The sequence below is a fragment of the Loxodonta africana genome, chromosome 4 (assembly GCF_030014295.1).
Source record: "Loxodonta africana isolate mLoxAfr1 chromosome 4, mLoxAfr1.hap2, whole genome shotgun sequence".
In the NCBI taxonomy this organism is placed as follows: Eukaryota; Metazoa; Chordata; class Mammalia; order Proboscidea; family Elephantidae; genus Loxodonta; species Loxodonta africana.
Window position 1 is genome coordinate 96890493 of NC_087345.1, and position 23110 is coordinate 96913602.

The window sequence follows — 23110 nt, forward strand, 5'->3', positions numbered from 1 at the left end:
GTCTGCTGGCAATTTCATTCTTTTCCCATTGTAAGTCACTTAGTCTTTTTGCCTGGTATTGGAAGGATTTACTTTTCTTTAAAGTTCATTGACTTTACTAGCATTTGTATCAATTATGTTGTTTCTGGGTCAATATTCTCAGGTATACAGTGTGCCCTTTCAATATGCAATTTTAAATCTTTTTTTTTTTTTTTTTAATTTCAGGATCATTTTCTTGAATTATATTGGTTGTTGCCATGCTTTGGTTTTCTTCTTCAGGAACTTGTTTTATTCGTATATTGGGCTGTATTTGTTTTTAGTTATTTGTTGCTTTCTCTTGAATTTTTAAAAAATCTTTCTTCGTTTATTCTTTATTAAAAACATTTCCTTTTTTCAACTTCTATTTTTCTTTAAACGTTATTTGCTCCTGAATTTCTTCTAGATTAGAGTTCATTTCTGAAATTTTATACTTTATTTGTAATTTTTCCTTAAGTTCTATAACCTTACTTGAGTTAATTTCATTATGGTTTTCTTAATTTCTTTCAGTCTGTTTTGAATAGCAGATTATAGTACTGATTTCGTGGGCAAGTCTTTTTGATCTGCATTCATGGTATTTAAGATGTCATTTTGTTCTTTATTCTCTTTTTCCTTTATAATAACTGGATTTTACTTCTTTCATTTTGGAGACTTCTTTTCATTTTTAAACTTTAATTTTCTTCAAGTTTTAGAAGGCAGAACTTTTCCAGTATCTCAAAACTCATTCTACTCTTTTTGTGGCCTTCGAAATCACAGCAGTTTGCTTTCTGAGATTTCCTGATTGTGTTCCTCTCCCCTACTTTTATCAGAATCTTCTCTCCTTTGTACCTATTGTCTCTGTACAGCTCAATTTGGACTTTATTCCAGCAATTTCCTCTCAGTGTGGTTTTTTTTTTTGTCCTCAAAGGGAGCTATGACTAAATAAAGAGTTCATAATGCCTAGACGATGTAGTCCCTTCAGCCTTACCACATATCACTTGTACTCATCCCAGTTCCACTTGCTTTTCTCAAATTGGGTACTGTGTTTTCCAGTGAGTGCTGGTATCTTAGGGGTTTCTTGTTTTCTGCTCTGTCAAATGACCCGTTGTTTCTTTAGGCTTACTTCCTTTCGGTTGCTGATACCACTCAGTCTTTCAGTTGCGATTTGGTCCCACCCTCTTATATTAGGGCTCATGGCAATATCTTAGCACTTAGAGATTTTATGTAGATGCCGTCTATGAATGATTTGCTTTGTTCTCCATGGTGGCTCCCAATGATCCCTTTCACCTGGTATTCATGTCCCTGTGTAATTCTCTCCCTTTAGAGTGGTGGCTGGACCTAATGACTTGCCTCTAAGATCAGAATACAATAGTGATAGTGATGAAATATCACTTATGAAATTAGTTTACATAAAGACTGCAGCTCCCATTTTCTTAACTCTCTTTTGCTCTCCCACTTGTTTACTCTGATGGAAGCTAGCTGCCTTGCTGTAAGCTGCTCTACGAAGAAGAAACTGAGGGAGGTTTCCAGCCAATAACCAGCAGGGAACTGAGGCCCTTAGTCTAATGGCCCATGAGGAAGTGATTCTGTCAACAACCACTTGAATGAGTTTGGAAGCAGATCCTCACCAAGTCAAGTTTTGAGATGACTGCAGGTCAACACCTGGGCTAGATAGCAACAGATTGTCAGAAACTTTGAACTAACGTACACAGCTATATTCTGCCCAGATTCAGAACCCACTGAAACTGTAAAATAATAGATGTTAATTGCTTTAAGTGTTAGGTTTTGTTACACAGCCATAGATAACTAATACATTCTCTTATAGCTCTGTTTTTATGGGGGGAAGGGATTTACGAAGATTCAAAGCTATTTCATAAGTAATTTAAAAAATAAATATTGCTCTTAAAAATAAATATTATATTTCCCTCTCATTTTTGAGACCTGTTTTATAACACTTTGCCATTAGCTAAGCAAAGAAAAATAATGTTTTCTATTAATTTACTGGAAACCCTGGTGGTGTAGTGGTTAAGTGCTACGGCTGCTAACCAAAAGGTTGGCAGTTCGAATTCACCAGGCACTCCTTGGAAACCCTGTGGGGCGATTCTACTCTGTCCTGTAGGGTCACTATGAGTCAGAATTGACGGTAATGGGTTTGGTTTTTTTGTTGTTCTTGTTGCTGTTATTAATTTACTTCTAAAATCTACACGTACTCTGCTATAAACTAGTTCTCAACAAAACAATTCTTTCTTCCTTTCGCAATTAAAACATCATTGATTCCAATATGCATTACAGTAAAATTCAGATGCTTTTTCTCCCAGCAGTTTTTGAGTTTGCCAAGTAAAGAAAAGCAGATACTAATCACATCACTTTTGATATGAATAAAAATTAAACAAAAAATTAAAACCAGTGCAGAGGTGTTCCTCCCCAAAAGGCAGAAGTCGTTCTCTATCTTACTTATAAAACCATTTAATTCATATGAAGTCATTTATTCCAAGGTTTTAAAACTCTTGTTTATGGTTATTCCATTTATAAAAATACCACCCCACTCCCCCAAAAATTACTCATATGTAAGCTAGTAATCATTTGACAGATTATGGAATCAAGGATTTGTTGGTTTGCTTCATGGCTGTATCCCCAGTGCCTAGAATAGCATGTGGCACACTGTAAGTGCTCAGTAAATATCTGTTGAATAAATAAATCAAAATCTCCTAAATAATAACTAGCATTTATTTAACATTAATCAACTGCCAGACACTCTGCTAAGTGCTCCGTAAGCCCACTGCCGTCAAGTCGATTCCGACTCATAGTGACCCCACAGGACAGAGCAAAACTGCCCCACAGGGTTTCCAAGGAGCGCCTGGTGGATTCAAACTGCCAACCTCTTGGTTAGCAGGTGTAGCTCTTAACCATTATACCACCTGGGTTTCCAAGTGCTCTATATCTGTTATCTTTTATAATCCTTATAAAAACTTCTTCAATCTTCATTTAACAAGGAAATTAAGATCTAGAAGTTGCAAAACTTACTCAATATAAACACAGTAAACGAGAGTCTAATTTCAAAGCAGTGCGTTTAAACACCTTTGCTATAACTGTTGTTGCCTGCCATCAAGTAGGCCCCAACTCATGACAATCGCACACACAATGGACCAAAAAGCTGCCCAGTCCTGTGCCATATCCATGATAGGCTGGGAATTGAACTGTTGTGATCCATAAGGATTTCACTGGCTGATTTTTTAGAAGTATATTACCAGGCCATTTTCATAGTCCATCTTAGCCTGGAAGCTCTGCAGAAACCTGTTCAGCTTCATAGCAATATGCAAGCTTCCACTGACAAACAGATGATGGCTATACTTGAGGTACATTGGCCAGTAACTGAGCCAGGGTCTCCTGCATGAAAGGTAAAATTCTACCACTGAACATCACCAATACTTCATATGCTATAACTGCTTCCCCTAAAACTTGATAAAAATGGCAAGTATTTATTTTCCTACGTAGAAAAATGTCTTCTCGATATGCATTTTCTCGCCTTTTTAGTTGCACTGTTTCATAACAACATTGTTTTGTTTTTTTCTTTTTAAAGTCTTTCAAGCCTTGCCATTGATTTAGCAAAACTAAAAGGTTGGTAGCACAACTAAAGAGTTTTACTCTAGAAAGCAGAGGCAAGATGGATCTAAAACTCAACAGAATGTCTGTTAATCAAATGATGGCCCGATGGACCCTCAGACCACTGCAATGAACAAGTATATCCAAATTTCCTAATGCTGACAATTTTCTACTAAATTATATTCTCGTTTAAATTGATAAAGTCCAAGTATAATTCTTCTAAAGTTTGAATAATGCATCTTAAGTTATAATTTTAAATAATGGCATTTTACAGTATTTGACAATACTTGTTAGACAGAATAAGTCACGATTTACACCAATGAAAATGGCAATGATTTCTAAATGTAATAATGGTGCCCACTGCTGACAAGGATATGGCTTAACAAGCATCTTATATACTGCTGGTAGAAGCTAAATTGGATCGATATTGGCAATTTGACAATACACATTAAGAATCTTAAAAACATTGAAATCCTCTTAGTAATTCCCCCTCTAGGAACCTAGAAGTCAATAATCAGACACAGATAAAGACTGACAGATTTATACAGATAAAGATTTATAAGCAGGAGTTTTACTGCATAATTTATAATAAAGAAAAATGGTAACAACTTAAATATTTAACAATATGGACAAAGTTTAATAAAATTATGATATACACATATGCAGTTATTAAAATCATTCCTAAAGACTAATTAAAGACATGGCAAAGTCCTTACGTTAGGTTTAAAAATAGTAACAATAAAGGAGGGTGTGAATGACCCCAATTTAGAACATTTATTTTTTAAAACACTGGGAGAAAATATAACAAAATGTTAAATGTGGTTATTTCTGATAGGTAGAATCCCATGTGATTTATATTTTCTTCAGATACTTCTCAGAATTTTCCAGGTTTTCTGTAATTAATAATTGTTACCTTTACAATGAGAAAAGAGCTCATTTTTTTCCAACTGGTTGAGTATGGATGATTAAATGCTATTTGAGATTTAATCTTGAAATATAACAAATTCTTATGCATAAATGAATAAATTGTTTAAAAGTTAATGTAAATAAAAATGTATCAAGTACAAATCCTGAAAAAGATGAATTTTCTTACTAAGCCAAATAAATAGGTTGTACGGCAAACTACATACTCTGAAGTACCAAAATATTTATGTATATAACTTCAAAGCACATATAGATCAATCCAGACCCTGTAGTCTTTTTTATTACTATTACTATCTCAGTCTCTCTGCCTTTTTCTGTCTACATACATGCTAGTATAAAAAATATCACTAAGTACTAACAGATTCCAATTTATTAACATTCTACTTTTTTACAGACTTCATATATCCCCGGTTTCTAACCTGAGTTGTGGCAGTTAGAGGCCCCAAAATTGGAAGTGAACTGAGAACAGCATATGAACAATGTGCCATGCTACCCTCACTCTGCCATCTATCTACATGGTGAATCTATAATAAGGTGTTCTCTGAAAAAAGAAAAAACAGGCTTACTCTGGGATTTTGACAATTCTTATTATCAAAACTACTGAATACTCTAGCTTTGTTAAAATTTTACCTGTTGAATATACAAACTTTAGAAATGATAGTTCCTATATCTAGGACCTTGCGATCTAAAACAACACTAGGGAAGGCTAATGTCTGAACTAAATCAACATTTACCATATAAGTCAGTCCACCAACAAGACTATGTCTGACAACACATGTAGCGCCTATATTGAAAGAGAATGAGGGGACCAGACTCACCCAGAGTTTAGAAGTACAACCTGCATATGAAAAAATATAACTCACAGAGAGGAAAATTAAGGTCACCAGTTGATATACATCAATATTTATGTGCAGCTTAAGCATTATTAAGAAGTAACACCCAAAGATTTGGAAGCTACAGATAGTACAACACTGTAAATTGAATATTATTTTATCCAGTATATACTGTCATTTCAACTGTAATTTAGTCATCATGGATGCATCAATTAGAGCATTAATACTAGTTATACCACAATTCCTACAGGACAGAGTAGAACCGCCCCACAGAGCTTTTTATAGCACAATTAAAAAATAAGCAACCTTACAGTGTTTTTGTGGGTACCAAAATCTGAAATTCATTTTTAGTACTATTTAAAATAACATCTCCACACACTTCGTCTATAACATTTATATGTGAACAGTTTTAACTTTTTTTTTCTTTATATGGTTAAAGTTTTCAGCACACTCCCTTCTTCATATCCATTATCATCACCTTATTTCCATTTTAAAAAGTTACTACGGGAGCATGTATTTTTTTATTCCTTGATTTCATTCCTTACAAGTCTGTTTAACTCAGAGGCCCTTAAGTACCAAACATTCGTACTTCCACAACGCAGGATTCTGAATTAAATCTCTTAAGGGGTTTATTTTATAGCGATTTATACAAATACCTATCCTTATCCCTTGAAATAATATTTCTCAAATCAGCCTAAGAAATCTTTGTTTAAATTCTTTGTATGTGCTATTTGATTACAGTCAATAGCCTGGACAATTTATCTTCCTTCCCACGAGTAACAGATCTGAAATGTGGCGTAATAACAAAAGCAGAACAAGTACAATGCATTAAAGTCAGGTAAACTTAAATCAACAAGACATTCTCTATAAAGCAAATCTCAAACTTTAACAAGCATCAGAATCACCAGGAGGACTTGTTAAAACATAGACTGCTGAGCCCTACACTCTGAGATTCTGACCAAGTGAAGCCTGGGATGGGCCTGAGAATTTGTGTTTCTACCAAATTCCCAGATGATGCTGATACTGATGGTCTAAAGACCACATTTAAGAGAACCACTGTGTCGGAGTCTCATGAGCTATATACATACCGTCCGAAATAAAGTTCTAACTTTTGTCAATAGTTTTCTGATTGGAAATATAATTCAAGTCTAAATATTCATAAGCAAATACTCTTTTGCTTAAGAATGTCTTATTAATTTGTTACCAAAAGTAAATTCTTTCAGAGAAAAATAGTGCCATTCGGATTTTCACGAATTCACTATTATAATAACAGAGGTTAATGACATTTTTCAAAAGGTTAAAAGTTTACTTGCTAAGAATTACTGAGATAAACATCAGCTATGAAGAGAGAAAAAAAAAAAAAGAGCCCCAAATAACTTAAAAAATGAAAAGATTAAGTTCCTTAATATATTTAAGCTAGGTTTTATTTGCACCAGTCCGGTAGTAGAATAAACGGTATACTTTTAGGTCAGATATACTTAAGTTTGAATCACGGCTGCATCAAACAACTAAGCTCATGTGACAACTGAACCAATATGACTTAATCTCTTGTACCTTATATGCAGAGTTTCAATATGTCAGAGCTTTATGATACCTTTCTCCTTTCCATAAAACTATTAACGTTCAGAGGAATGAATATATTTGCATAAGAAGTTCATGAGCTTCTGAAAGTGGAGCTTGTAAAATTAAAACCCCCTTTTCACCTGGATTCAATGATTCGATTCTACTGGGTGGAATGAGGGTGTCCCGACCAAAACCCAACAGCAAAAAAGAGCAATGAGGCCCTCTGAGACAAAAGTCACCATGAAAGTAGAAATAGAAAAAAACAAAAAAAGAAAGCAGAAAACAGGCATTTTGGTAGACTGGGTCTGGCATGAAGGTCAGTGATCTCAATACAGCTGTTCTAAGTTTTCTCTCTGAGATTGGAGACACCCAAACTTTTCCTGAGCTAGATATTCTGGTAAGCAGCTTTGCCCTGAGGACTGCTGGCATGGAAGTATTTCAGTTGAATCTAACTCTGAAAGAAATTATCATCTGCCCACAGCCTTAAAGAGTCACTGCTCACAGGATGAGGGCAAAATCACCTTAGCCATATAACCATAAAGATGTCAATTCACCAAGAGGACGTAATAATTGCAAATACTTGTGCACCTATTAAGAAAGCTTCAGAATACGTGAAGCAAAATCTGCAAGCAGAAACTGCCAAATCTATAGCCAGATTTCAATACCCCTTTCCGAAAACGAAGCTCTGGTGGCACAGTGGTTAAGAGTTATTATGGCTGTTAACCAAAAGGTCGGCAGTTCTATCTACCAGTTGCTCCCTGGAAACCCTACAGGGCAGTTCTACTCTGTCCTATAGGGTTGCTATGAGTTGGAATCAACTCGACGGCAATGGATTTGGTTTGGGGGCTTTTTTTTTTTTTTTATCCCAATAACTGACAGAGCAAGCAGACAGAAAATCACGAAGGATACATAGACTTAGACAACACCCTGGTGGCACAATGGTTAAGAGCTCAGCTGCTAACCAAAAGGTCAGCAGTTTGAATCTACCAGCTGCTCCCTCGAAACACTATGGGGCAGCAGCTCCACTCTGTCCCACAGGGTCACTATGAGTAGGAACCGACTCCAAGGCGATGGGTATTTTTTTTGGATACCAACCCTTAGACCTGATGGACATTTATCGAATATTCCACCAACAATAGCACAACACACTCTCTTCTCAAGTACACACAAAACAATCACCAAGGCAGACCACATTCTGGGTAATAAACTTAAGTCATATATTTAAAAGGATTCAAGGCATACAAACTATGTTCTCTGACCACAATGGAATGAAACTGGAAATCAATAACCAAAAGATATCTGGAAAATCTCCAAATATTTGGAAACTAAATAACACACTTCTGAATAACCCATGGGACAAAGAAAAAATCAAAAAGGAAATAAAAACTATTTTTAATGGAATGAAAATAAAATACATTATCAAAATCTCTGAGACGTCACTAAGGCATGAGATGGAAACTGATAGCATTAAAAGATATGTTTAGAAGGAAACATCTGTGGCCTTAGGTTAGGCAAAAATTTCTTATATACAACACCAGAAGTATGATACATTAAGGAAAAAATCAGTAATTAAACTTTATCAAAATTAAAAACTTCTCAAGAGCATGAAAAGACATGCCAGAGACTGGAAGAAAGCATTTAGCAAATTACGTATCTGATAAAGGATTAATATTCAGAATAGATAAAGAACTCTCAAATTTTAATATTAGGAAAACAAACAATCAAAAAGTGCACAAAAGATCTGAATGGACGTTTCACCCAAGAAGATATACAAATTAAAAATACATGATAAGGTACTCAATATCACTAGTTATTAGGGAAAAGCAAATTCTAACCATAATGACGTACCATTACACATCTACCAGAAAGGCTAAAATTAAAAAGACTGATCATACCAAGCATTGGTGATAATGTGGATCAACTAGAATTCTCATACATTGCTGATAAGAATGTAAAATGCTACAGCCACCTTGGAAAAGAGTTCGCAGTTTCTGAAAAACTTAAACATATACCAACCATATTATCCAGCCATTTCACTCCTAGTACTTACCCAAGAGATGAAAGTGTAAGTCCATAGAAAGATTTGTATCCAAATAAATGTTCATAGTGGCTTTATTTGTAATAGTAAAAAGTATTTGTAAAAGTAACTCAAACGTCTATCAAAAAGTTAATGGATAATATATATGTCAAAACTGATGAAATTGTACTTTTTATACATGTTCAGTTTATTACATGTTGATTACATCTCAATAAAGCTGTTTTAAAAAGCACACTGTAAAGAGAATGAAAAGACAAGCTATTGTTTGTGAGAAAATATTTGCAAATCATGTATTTGATGAAGGATTTATATTCACAATATTTAAAGACCTCACAAAATTCAATAATAAGAAAACAATCAACCCAATAAGGAAACGAGCAGATATGAACAAACACTTCACCAGAGCAGATACACAGGTAGCAAATAATCATATTAAAAAATGTTCAACATCATTAGTCATTGTTTCTGTATGCCGTGGAGTTGTTTCTGACTCATAGTGACCCTAAAGGACAGAGCAGAGCTGTCCCATTGGGTTTCCTAGGCTGTAATCTTTATGGGAGCAGATCATCAAGTCTCTTCTCCTGGCAAGCAACTGGTGGGTTCAAACCGCTGAGCTTTTGGTTAGCGGCTGGGTACTTAACCATTGCACCACCAGGGAAATGCAAGACAAAAAAAACCAACTGACAATACCAAGTGCTAGCAATGATGAGGGGTAACAGGTACAACCATCCGTTGCTGATGGGAATACAAAATGGCACACCTACTATGGAAAACATCTGACCAGCTTCGTTTAGAGTTATATAATCACAGTATGATCTAGGAATTTCGATCCTCATTATCTACCCAAGTGAAGTGAAAATTTCTCTTCACACAAAAACTTATACATGAATCTTTACAGTATTATTTTCCTTAACTTGGGAATAATAAACAATCTGTATTATCATGGATAAAAAGAAAACAAACCAAACCCAGTGCCACTGAGTCAATTCCGAATCATAGTGACCCTACAGGACAGAGAACTGCCCCACAGAGTTTCCTAGGAGTGCCTGGTGGATTCGAACTCCTGACCCTTTGGTTAGCAGCCGTAGCAGTTAACCACTACCCCACCAGGGTTTCCATTATCAGGGATGGATTATCCAATAAACAAGGTAAGCATAAGCCTAGGGCATCAACAAAACAGGGGCACCCACTGCCCAAAGACTCAGAGATGCCAAGCATACAGGACTCAAGGAAAAGCGAGAGCTGCAGTGGAAGGAAACTAGCAGGACACTAAATGAAACTGATACCAGCTCCAGCGAGCGAGAATGTGCCAGCTGGAAATAAAGTTCACACAGGGTTACAAGGGTGGCCATGAGCAAAGCTGTTTAAGCTTTAAGGCCCCTACCACTTCAACACCTTCGTTGACATCTGTCTCCTATGGTCCCCTCCCATGTAACCGAAACTCCTTATCTTGGTAGATCTCTTGGGAGAATACTATTTCTAATACACAAGAAGTGAGGGTGCGCTGTCACAAGTCTAACTCTTGCTACATTCATCCAATATTCAACTGGATCCAACATGAGCCGTTACTGGGCAAAAACAGAATATATTAATAGATAACAGGCCTCTGAGCCATTTTGAAGGAACAGTCTTGTACATCCATGTCTGCTGATTCAGCAACTCCAGGCGCGAGGGCCAGCAAAGCTCTTTACCATGATATAAACACAAGAGTATACTCTTGCACACATACTGGGAAACAACCAATGGCAACTCCAGTCCCAGATGACCCGCAAGAGCAGGGGAACTCAAATAAGTCAACCATTGCAATGAATTCAATCAAGTTACTTTTTAACTGTATAGCATTTTCACACAGAGTTATGTCTTAAGTTTTGTTAGCAATAATATTTATAAGTAACTTTAAAATATGTTTAGCATACATGTGGGTGCATATATAATACCACCAGGGCTAATAATTTAATATTAACATGGCAAATGTCCAGAAAGTACTGGAAATATTAATATTTATCTCATATGAAAAGTTTTAATTTATGTATCAAGTGAGCTTTGTTTTTTATTTTATTTTATGTTTACTGTCTGTTGCACAGACACAGTGCTTGATGTTACTCTACATATGCTAATAAATGAGATATTAGGCACGTTAAGGGGATGCAAAATTCAATACTTACTTATTGTGCAAAATACATTTTTGTTTAGCAACAATGAGTGTGTTTCCTAAATTCACCTTCCAAGAAAGCAACAAAGGGCATTTATCAGCACATCACATTTATATTGTATCAGAATATTTATGTATGTTCATGTAAGGAAACTGAATGATTCCTTAAGGAAATAGTTAGATAATAAAAACTACGCAAATGTTATTTTCTTTTCCATTTCTCTTCAGACTGACTTTCTTTTAAGAAACTGATTGATATTGTTATGACTCTCAAAAAAAACTTTCTTGTCGAGGAGTGGTGCTATTGTTACATCAATTATATAGGTATCTCCATGTATGGGAGTTGAACAATTCTAAAAAGAAATAAAATGTATATTTTATAAATTTTGTACACAATAACAATTATATCTTCCTTTTCATTTTGGACCAATCAGGTACAACCTCACATTTAATTGTCTCTCCATAATCACATGACTCATGATGTATCTGGTCCTGTCCTATGAAAGTGAACCAAAACACATCTTAAGATTGAGCATGCCCTTGTATCTGTATCTTGCTCTTTGCAATTGGTTTCACCTCCAGTTGGTCAGCAGCAGTAGTCCAAAGATCTGTGAAGGCGTAGTATCAAAGGACTGAAACTGAGAGTGTATGTTTTTAAGTATTACTTCAAGACAAAAAACCCTCGCGGAGATCTGCGAAGGGCCCACCAACAGACATGATATGACAAACGAATGAAATTATCTCCGATTGCCTTGTAAGTGCTATTTCTTTTGACTATCTCAGACCTGAAGAATGAAACCATATGTTCCAAATCAATTTTTTTTTACTTACCAATTTTCAAATACAAATTTCTGTGTTAGCACCCAACTTCAAATGTAAGTTTTATTTATAAATTTTATTTATTTGTATTTACTCAAATTTATGTCCTATGGTAGAATTAAATTTAAAGTGACATAATTTTACATCCAGGTAAAACGGAAATGCCAACAACTAAGTGGAACACAAAAACAAAAGCTCACAGAAGATAAAAAAAAAAGATTGGTGAATCCCTAAAAGACAACTGCAAAATTAATTTCCTTTTTAAAACGTAATGAATCAAAAGACTTCTTCCACTGAATGTTCAAGTTTAATGGGTGCAAGCCGTTGTACTAGTACCGCTAGTCTGAAATTATTAATAGCAATATGAATTAACAGAATGTGTTCCGAATTCTGCATTCATTCCTTACTGCAGTAAAAAAATTAATAATGGTGTAGAAAGTGAAACTATTTTAAATCTGAAATTGTCACATCTGCAGATATTATAAGTACCAGAAATACAGATCCTGCTTTGTGGAATAATTTTTCTTCTAATGATGTAAATTACTGAATCAAAAGAGGGCCAAACTGACTGTCAACATCACTGTGGACCATTTGAAAATACATGTTGAAAATTTCTGGATGTTAAATAAATTTCTGTAGCCAGAATATATTTCGAGGGTGCAAAGCTAACGGTGAAAATTATAAGAGGAAGTGGCTACTGTATTCTCCAACAGCTGGCTCTGTATATTGTTTTGTTGGCAAACTATTAGTCCTAAATCATTTATTTCTCAGCTTGCTACAGATGGATTTAGCGAATTGGTGAAACTTGAATACGATAAACAAACACAGAAACAGTTCAAGTCACAGATGCTGTATGTTGTCATACTTTAACTGAAGACATGGTTTTGGCTTAACTCATGAACTGGAAAAACAAATTAATGAAGAACATCAGTATCGGAACGCCGTTCTGCAATGCGCTGTTGCTGTTAACTTCGCTGAAAGTGAACTATCAAGGAAGAAACAAAGTGTTTGGGTCCTCACAAAATGAACACCTTTTAGGTTTACTTGAACTTGTTGCTCAGTGTGATCCATTTTCAGCAGGGCACATCTCAAAATACGGTAACACAGGAAAGAGCAACCCATCGTGCATGTCTAAAATAACGTGTGAAGAATTAATAAACTTAGTAAGTGACAAAGTTCAATCAACTATTTTCAGTGAAATAAGTATAACTCAATATTTCATTTTGCCTGTAGATTCCACTGCTGATCTTTCTCATATAGACCAACTAAGCATTGCTTTAAGATACGTATCTCCAACAGATGGAAAACCTGGCAAGCAATTTATAACATTTACTAGCTTAAAAAATCATACTGATGAAGAAACTGCGAATCAAGTACTTCACTATATATAAGAAGTTTGCAATATTTATTTTTCTAAGTGCAGAGGCCAGTCCTGTGACAATGTTGTCAATATGTCAGGGTGTTATAAAGGAATGCAACAGAAAATTTTAGAACATCACAAATATGCCATTTTCATACCGTATACTATGCATTCACTTAATCTTGGTAGGGCACAGCACAGTGGATTGTTGTCTGGAAGCTGTTGATTTTTTTTTTTTCTACTGTTCAGTTACTCTACACATTTTTAGTTGTCTCTACTCACCAAGGAAACCCTGGTGGTGTAGTGGTTAAGTGATATGGCTGCTAACCAAAAGGTCAGCAGTTTGAATCCACCAGGCGGTCCCTGGAAACTCTATGGGCAGTTCTACTCCGTCCTATAGGGTCACTGTGAGTCGGAATTGACTCGACGGCGCTGGCTTTGGTTTGGGTTTTCTACTCACCAACAGGCAGCTCTTAAAACGTATTTAAGCAATGACTGAGTATTAAAATCACTTTCTAATACACACTGGAAAGCGCATGCTGTAACAAGTGCAATCTTGGAAATGTATGCTCAGATTCTAGATCCCTTAGAAAATATTGCTGAAGACCAGATACAAAAAGAAAAGCTGAAAATATCACCCACAAAATGCAACCCCTAGAGTATGTATTTACATTGGTTATGTGGAATAATATAGTGCAGCATTTTGATCTGATGAGTCAGCCCTCCAAAATTCAAAAGTAAATTTAAAGACACACACACAGATCTCTACCAGTCATTAATAGAGTATTTACATAATTTAAGAGAAGATTTTGAAAACACAACGAAACAAATACTGATCATTAAGCAGGTCACCGGCAAAGAAGCATTAGAAAAAAACAAGTAAATGACAGAATTGCTCCAGAACTACTGAGTGCCAGAAATCAATTTAGCATAACCACATACTACACCATCACTGACATACTTGAATCTTGCATGAAAAGGAGGGCAAAAGTGTATGAAACTCTTTCAAATAGATTTTCTTTCTTAAACAATATAGACATACCTGATGAAGAACCTATGAAAACATCCAAGAAATTAGTGCAGGCTTATCCCCATGACTTAAAACACAAAACTTTACGGAGAAGTATGACAATTTCATTCTTACATGAGCACTAAGTTTACAGATTCAGGAAAGACAAATTTTACTCATGCAGACATGTATGATTCCATAACAGACGATAAAATACAATGCATATTTCCCAATGTTGAAATTGCTTTACACATATTCCTAACTTAAACCATCACAAACTGCACAAAAGGATGCTCATGTTAGTCCCTAAAATGACTTAAAAACCCCTCAGCATACAATAATTCAAAGAAGACTCGATTCCTTATCCTCATTACTGTATGGAAGTAGATATTGTTCGGCAAAAGATACCATTCAACAGCTAAACCATGATGAAATCACTGAAGAATTTGTAAGAGCAAAGAATAGATAGCAAATTTTTTAATTATAACATGTTAGATATGAAAGATTATCTAAAAATAAAATGTGGTAATTTGTTGTAATATTTGTTTTCTGATCATTAAATTTTCTTTTATGATAGCTTGTCATTTGTTCCCTTATAATTATAGCATTTATTTGAAACAAGCATTAAAACTGACGTATGAGCCATTTAAAGCAAAATTGGTGAAAGTAAATTCTTCATTGTGGGAGATGAACAGAATTTTACATTGACTGTTGAAATGACTATGTTCACTGACTCATTTTCTCTGTTGAGGAACATGTGGGAAAAAAATTTTTTTTAAGAAATGTGGTATATAGTAAAAAGCTTAGTACCCTGTATGCATTAAAAATTTTATAATCCAGTTCATTTCATTTCACTAAAATGGTATACGCCACTATTACATTCAACAGCTAATATTATAGTCGCATTTAAAGATAAATTACATCATGGATAGCTAAGACAGACATACACACATGCATACGTGTATACATATAACTCACATATCCCATTCGAATGCATAAGTAAGCAGAGAAAGGGGCACTACAGATTATCAGTGTTTAGGGCCCACACATACACTATGACCCTGTGTAGTATATCCATATAACAGAATATGACTTGGCAATAAAAAGGAACAAACTACTGATAAAAACAACATGTATGAATCTCAAATGTATTGTGCTAAATGAAAGAAACCTGTCTGAAAAGGCTACATATGCTGTTATTCCAGTTACATGACATTCTAGAAAAGGCAAAACTATAGGGCATAAAAGAGATTAGTGGTCACCAGGGGTAGAGGATGGAGTGATATATTGCCTACAAGGGCACAAGGGAATTTTGGGGTGGGGGTGGGGGTGATGGAACTGTTCTGCATCTTTACTGCGGTGCAGGCTACACAACTATTTGCATTTTTTCAAAACTCGCAGAACTCTACACTGAAAAGTGTGAATTTTACTGTGTGTAAATTATGATGCCAGAATGATTTCTCCCTTATCTTCTATTTTCACATGAGTGCAAAACACACAAGTACACAATAAACAGCTTTTCAGTGAGCCTTTCTATTTGTAACTTTCTATAAATACTACTTTGAAAACTAAACAGTTCTGCATAATCACCCCCAAAATATACCTCCACAAAGAAAAAACAATGAACTATGTAAAAGTGACAAATTATCTAGACCTCAGTCTTCATAACAATCTCTAAGTTTCCTCCTTCAATTATTCCCTCTTCTACAGGCAAAATGTTTTTTTTTTTTTTAATTGTGCTTTAAGTGAAAATTTACAGCTCAAGTTAGTTTCTCATACAAAAATTTATACATACATCGCTACATGACCCTAGTTGCTCTCTAACGTGACAGCACACTCACTCCTCCTCTCCACCCAGGATTTCCCATGTCCATTCAACCAGTTCCTGCCCCTTTCTGTACAGGCAAAATGTTTTATGATTAATGAAACTTACTGTTGCTAAACTATCTGAGTACTATTTTTGTTAAGGTGTCAAAAACTATAAACATAATTCTCATAAGCCTACTAAGTTAAAATTTTCATTGAAGAATTAAAACAAATCATTCTGCCCTTTCCCCATTATTACACACAAAAAAAATTTAGGGCGGTGCCAAGGCCACAGCAAGTCAGCAATAAAAAGATGATGATCGCAGGAGTACCTAAGTGGGGCAGACAGTTAACCCCTCAACTGTAACCAAACGGTGGATGGTTCAAACCCACCCGGAGGGTCCTCAGGAAGAAAGGCCTTACGACTTGCTTCCTGAAAACTCTATAAAAGGGTTGCATGGGTCAGAATCAACCTGATAGCACCAGGTTTAGTTTTTTTGTTTTTATTATACATCACCACCACCCATCTGTCCGTTTGTCGTATTGTGGTAGCTCGTGTGTTGCAACGATGCTGGAAGCTGTGTCATCAGTATTTCAAATAATAGAAGGGTCACACATAAGCAGACCAGTTTCAGTGGAACTTTCAGGCTAAGATGGACTAGGAAGAAAACTAAAAAAAAAACCAAACCCACTGCCATTGAGTAGATTCCGACTCACAGCGACCCTGTAGGACAGAGCAGAACTGCCCCTGTAGTTTCCAAGGAGCGCCTGGTGGATTCAAACTGCCAACCTCTTGGTTAGCAGCCATAGCACTTTAACCACTATGCCACCAGGGTTTCTTAGGAAGAAAGGCCTGGCAATCTACTCCCAAAAATCAGCCAATGAAAATCCTATGGATCACAATAAAATATGGTTCAACACAGGCCCATAAAACAAAATGAGACTAAAAGTGCACATTAGCCCAGGGGCAAGGGCTAGAATGAAGGAGGGGACAGGAAAGCTGCTAACAGGGAACCCGAGGTCTAGAAGGGAGAGTGTTGACATGTTGTGGGGTTGGTAACCAATGTCATAAAACAGTATGTGTACTAACCGTTTAATGAGAAGCTAGTTTGTTCTGTAAACCTTCATCTAAAGTACGATAAAAAAAAATTGCCCAACATATTGCTGGAAGAACTCAAAATATTCAATGGCCACAACAATGGATGCAAGAATACCAATGAACATTTCGTTCTGTTCTACACAGGGTCACCATGAGTCGAAGCCAACTCGACAGCTACTAACAATAACAATGGCAACAACATTACAGATCACAATGCTTTAAAAGTCGATTATATTTACATCATAAAATGGTTTCAAAATATATTGTGACCAGAACAGCAGAGTTTTATGCATGATGAAAGACATATAAATTGTTAAGATACACTCGTTGCCTTCTTAACATTTCGTAAAACTAATACGAAAATGTTTTGATAATTTGCATGAAATGTTCTGATAAATGTAAATTTATCAGATAAATGTTATTCCATCCATTTTCGCACTTTTTATTTCATTGATTACATTTATTTAAGATTACCTTTATTTTTATAGACAGCATCTTGTTTGTTCTTAACTGCTTATTCCTACTTTCTATTTCCAATTATTCTCTCACGCTTTTTTTTTGAATAATTTTTAGTGTGCTTTAAGTGAAAGCTTACAAATCAAGTCAGTCTCTCACATATAAACTTGTACACACCTTACTACATACTCCCACTTACTCTCCCCCTAATGAGTCAGCCTGCTCCCTCCTTCCAGTCTCTCCTTCCGTGACCGTTTTGCCAGTTTCTGATAATGTTCTGATAACTTGCATGAAACGTATCATCATTTATAGATCAAAAAACAAACCAAGCCCATTGCCATCGAGTCAATTCCGATTCACAGTGACCCTACAGAACAGAGTAGGACCGCTCCATAGGGTTTCCAAGGAGCGGCTGATGGATTCGAACTGCCAACATCAACCCACATCTTACTTTTGCAGATAGTATCTATCATTTATATACACTACCTACAAATTAAGATATGGGTTTTGCTTCCCAACAAGGTAAAAGACCAGTGCCATCTGCTAGCTGTTGATTCCTTCCTATGAATTTTACTCTAGATATGCCAGTAACATGCTACCAAACTGCTATATCTCAGAACCCCGTTCAACAACGCTTGGGTCTGGTTAGGGATGGAACAGGGCATACCAAGGCCAGATTGATGTGAAGAATAAACTGGGCCTGAGAATTCTAGTTGTCTGCCCTTTAATTAGGCTGAATTTTCTTAAGTAGATTATTGCCTATGCTGCCATTTGCCTTAGGGTAAGAAAGCAGCAGTGGCGGTCGGATATCAGGACTGAACCATCAAAAGAAAGGCAGGTACCCTACTGTTGCAATTAGCAGTCTCTGGAGAGAGTTGACAGTAATAATACGGGAGTCACGTGTAGGGAAACCAGCAAGAATGGATGAGCTCAGTGTATGCCCATCTCTCACCTTCCAAACCCACCAGTATTTCAGGATTATAAAAGAGTAACAAATAGAGAAAAAAAATACTACATTTCAGAAACATTAATATGGGGGGGGGTGGCAACATATGTGGGTACAAACAAATAACCTAATTGCAAAAGCTCCAACAGAAAAAAAAAAATTTTTTTTTACAGTCATAATAAATAGCCTTAAAAAAAAAAAAGCATGAGACAATGGAATACTACACATCGATAAAGAACAGGGATGAATCTGTGAAACATTTCATAACATGGAGGAACCTAGAAGGCATTATGCTGACTGAAATTAGATGCAAAAGGACAAATATTGTATAAGACCGCTATTATAAGATCTTGAGAAATAGTTTAAACTGAGAAGAACACATTCTTTTGTGGTTACAAGAGGGGGAAGGGAGGGAGGATGGGAGAGGGTTATTTACTAATTAGACAGTAGATAAGAATGACTTTAGGTAAAGAGAAGGACAACACTCAATACAGGGAAGGTCAGCACAACTGGACTGGACCAAAAGCAAAGAAGTTTCCTAAATAAACTGAATGGTTCGAAGGTCAGCAGAGCAGGGGCGGGGGTTTGGGGACTATTGCTTCAGGGGACATCTAAGTCAATTGGCAAAATAAATTCTATTAAGAAAACATTCTGCATGCCACTTGGAAGTGTGGCGTCTGAGGTCTTAAACGCTAGCAAGCGGCCATCTAAGATGCATCAATGAGTCTCAACCCACCTGGATCAGAGGAGAATGAGGAACACCAAGCTCACAAGGTAATTATGAGCCCAAGAGACAGAAAGGGCTACATGAGCTAGAGACTACATCATCCTGAGACCAGAAGAACTAGATGGTGCCCGGCCACAACCGATGACTGCCCTGACAGGGAACACAACAGAGAACCCCTGAGGGAGCAGGAGAACACTGAGATGCAGACCCCAAATTCTCATAAAAAGACCTGACTTAATGGTCTGACTAAGATTAGAAGAATCCCAGCAGTCATGGTCCCCAAACCTTCTGTTGGCCCAGGACAGGAACCATTCCCGAAGCCAACTCATCAGACATGGACTGGACTGGACAATGGCTTGGAGAGAGATGCTGATATGAGGAGTGAGCTGCTTGCATCCGGTGGACACTTGAGACTATGTTGGCATCTCCTGTCTGGAGGGGAGATGAGAGGGTAAAGGGGGTTAGAAACTGGCAAAACGGTCACGAAAGGAGAGACTGGAAGGAGGGAGCAGGCTGACTCACTGGGGGAGAGTAAGTGGGAGTATGTAGTAAGGTGTATACAAGTTTATATGTGAGAGACTGACTTGATTTGTAAGCTTTCACTTAAAGCACAATAAAAATTATTCAAAAAAAAGTGTGAGAGAATAATTGGAAATAGAAAGTAGGAATAAGCAGTTAAGAACAAACAAGATGCTGTGTATAAAAATAAATGTAATCTTAAAATAAATAAATAAATGTAATCAATGAAATAAAGAGTGTGAAAATGGATGGAATAACAGAATGGATAGAGTTGAAGAACTCTAGTAGTAAGACTAAGTCCAGGAAAGGTCTAAAAGAGCACCAGCATTTTTATGTGTCTACATACAAAGATATTGTGAGGTCTATGAAAATTCATGTACATATATGAACAGATACTTCCTCCATCTCAATAACATGTATGCACCAATTATCTTCACGATCTCAAAACTGAAGTAATTTAATCATGAAGTAAGACCTAAAATCTCTGAGACCATTTTACAATTTAGGTATACCAATGAATCATCAAGTAATCATTTTTCCTTCCATGGAAAACAACTGCATTTAAAATATTCATTTTAATAAACTACTAAAAAGTGTAAATAACCTGATTTTACTTTGTGTTACTTTTATTTTTTATAAACAATCTATAAACCAAGGATCTGTATATCATATCATACTCTTTCATTATATTCCCATACATGCATACATTAACTAAACACGATATCCTGGGGGAACTAAATGCTTTAATAGAATACACTGTGAATTCCTAAGACCATAGGTTATTCACTTATACAGAATTAGAATACAATATACTTAACAACTTAAGCTGTACCAAGCACAATCTATTCTTTCGGTGATAATTCAGAAGGTACTTCAGCATTTGCAAAAATTTATCTAATAACAATGAATGACAGAGACTGCTGTGTATATATATGCTCATAAGGACCGACAGTCTACTCCTGAAAAGAATTAGCAAGTGAAAACCTTATGAATAGCAGCAGAACACTGTCTGGTATAGTGCTGGAAGATGAGTCCCTCAGGTTGGAAGGCACTCAAAACACGACTGTGGAAGAGCTGCCTCCTCAAAGTAGTGTGAACCTTAATGATATGGATGGAGTCAAGCTTTCAGGACCTTCATTTGCTGATGTGGCACAACTCAAAATAAGAAGACACAGCTGCAAATACTCATTAATAACAGGAATGTGGAATGTACAAAGTATGAATCTAGGAAAATCAGAAGTCATCAAAAATGGAATGCAGAGCATCAACAACAATATCTTAGGCATTACTGAGCTGAACTGGACCCATATTAGTCATTCTAAAACAGACAATCATATGGTATATTATGCTGAGAATGACAAATTGACGAGCAAAGGCGTCGTACTCATCATCAAAAAAAAATTCAAGATCTATCCTGAAGTACGATGCTATCAGTGATAGCATAATACCCATACACATACAAGAAAGACCAGTTAATACAACTATTATTCTAATTTATACAGCAACCACTAAGGCCAAAGAAGAAGAAACTGAAGATTTTTTCTAACTTCGGCAGTCTGAAATTGATTGAACATGCAATCAAGGTGTATTAATAATTACTGGAGACTGGAACGCAAAAGTGGGAAACGAATAAGGATCGGTGGTTAGAAAATATGGCCTTGGTGATAGAATCGATGCCAGAGATCACATGACAGAATTTTGCAAGACCAATGATTTGTTCACTGCAAATACCTTTTTTCACCAACATAAACAGCAACTCTACATGTAGACCTAGCTAGATGGAATACACAGGAATCAAATCGACTATATCTGTGGGAAGAGATGATGGAAAAGCTTAACACCATCAGTCAGAACAAGGCCAGAAGCTGACTGTGGAACAGACCATCAATTGCTCATACGCAAGTTCAAGTTGAAGCCGAAGAAAATTAGAACAAGGCCAGGAGAGCCAAAGTATATACCACCTGAATTTAGAAAGCATCTCAAGAATTGATTTGACTCATTAGACACTAATGACCCAAGACCAGACGAGCTGTGGAATGACATCAAGGACATCATACACAAAGAAAGTAAGAGGTCACTAAAAAGACAGGAAAGAAATAGAGAAGACCAAAATGGATGTCAGAAGAGACTCTGAAACTTGCTCTTGAATGTAGAGTAGCTAAAAGGAAATAAAGAAATGATGAAGCAAAAGAGCTGAACAGAATATTTCAAAGGGCAGCCAGAGAAAACAAAGTATTATAATGAAATGTGCAAAGACCTAGAGTAAGAAAACCAAAAGGAAAGAACACACTTGGCATCTTTCAAATTGAAAGAACTGAAGAGAAAATTCAAGCCTCAAGTTGCAATATTGAAGGATTCTATGGGGAAAATATTAACACAGAAGCATCAAAAGATGATGGAAGGAATACATAGTCACTGTACCAAAAAGAATTGGTTGATGTTCAACCATTTCAGGAGGTAGCATATGATCAATAACCGATGTTACTGAAGGAAGAAATTCAAGCTGCACTGAAAACACTGGCGAAAAACAAAGTTCCAGAAATCAATGGAATACCAATTGAGATGTTTCAATAAACACACCACTGGAAGTGCCCAGTCGTCTATGCCAAGAAGCTTAGAAGACAGCTACCTGGCGAACCAACTGTAAGAGATCAATAGATATGCCCATTCCAAAGAAAGGTGATCCAACAGAAAGAGGAAATTATTGAACAATATCACTAATATCACACACAAGTAAAATTTTGCTGAAGATCATTCAAAAGCGGTTGTAGCACATCAACAGGGAACTGCCAGAAATTTAAGCCGGATTCAGAAGAGGACTTGGAATGAGGGCTATCACTGTTGATGTCAGATGGATCCTGACTGAAAGCACAGAATACCTGTGTTTTATTGACTAAGCAAAACCATTCAACTGTGTGGATCATAACAAATTATGGATAACATTATGAGGAATGAGAATTCTGGAACACTTAACTGTGCTTATGCGGAACGTGTACATAGACCAACAGGCAGTCACATTCGAACAGAACAAGGAGATACAGTATGGTTTAAAATCAGGAAAAGGTGTGTGTCAGGGTTCTATCCTTTCCCTATACCTATTCAATTTCTATGCAGAGCAAGTAATCCAAGAAGCTGGACTATATGAAGAAGAATATGGCATCAGAAGAGGAGAAAGACTAATTAATAACCTGCAAATTGCAGATGACACAATCTTGCCTGCTGAAAGTGAAGAAGACTTGAACCACTTATTGATGAAGATCAC

At 36.2% G+C, this 23110-nt stretch overlaps 1 protein-coding gene across 4 annotated transcripts in view; it reads right to left on the reverse strand.

Moving 5' to 3' along the window:
- The window catches only part of ARID2 (AT-rich interaction domain 2), a 232164-nt gene that overhangs the window by 180561 nt on the left and 28493 nt on the right, over positions 1–23110 (reverse strand). The window contains exon 2 of one of the 4 annotated variants that reach the window (XM_064284354.1): positions 19615–19761. The exons of the other annotated variants lie outside the window; for them this stretch is intronic. Within the exon in view, the coding sequence (XP_064140424.1) occupies positions 19615–19658 (44 nt within the window). The 5' untranslated portion in view covers positions 19659–19761. The remainder of the gene's footprint in view (positions 1–19614; positions 19762–23110) is intronic. 4 annotated transcript variants of the gene reach the window in all.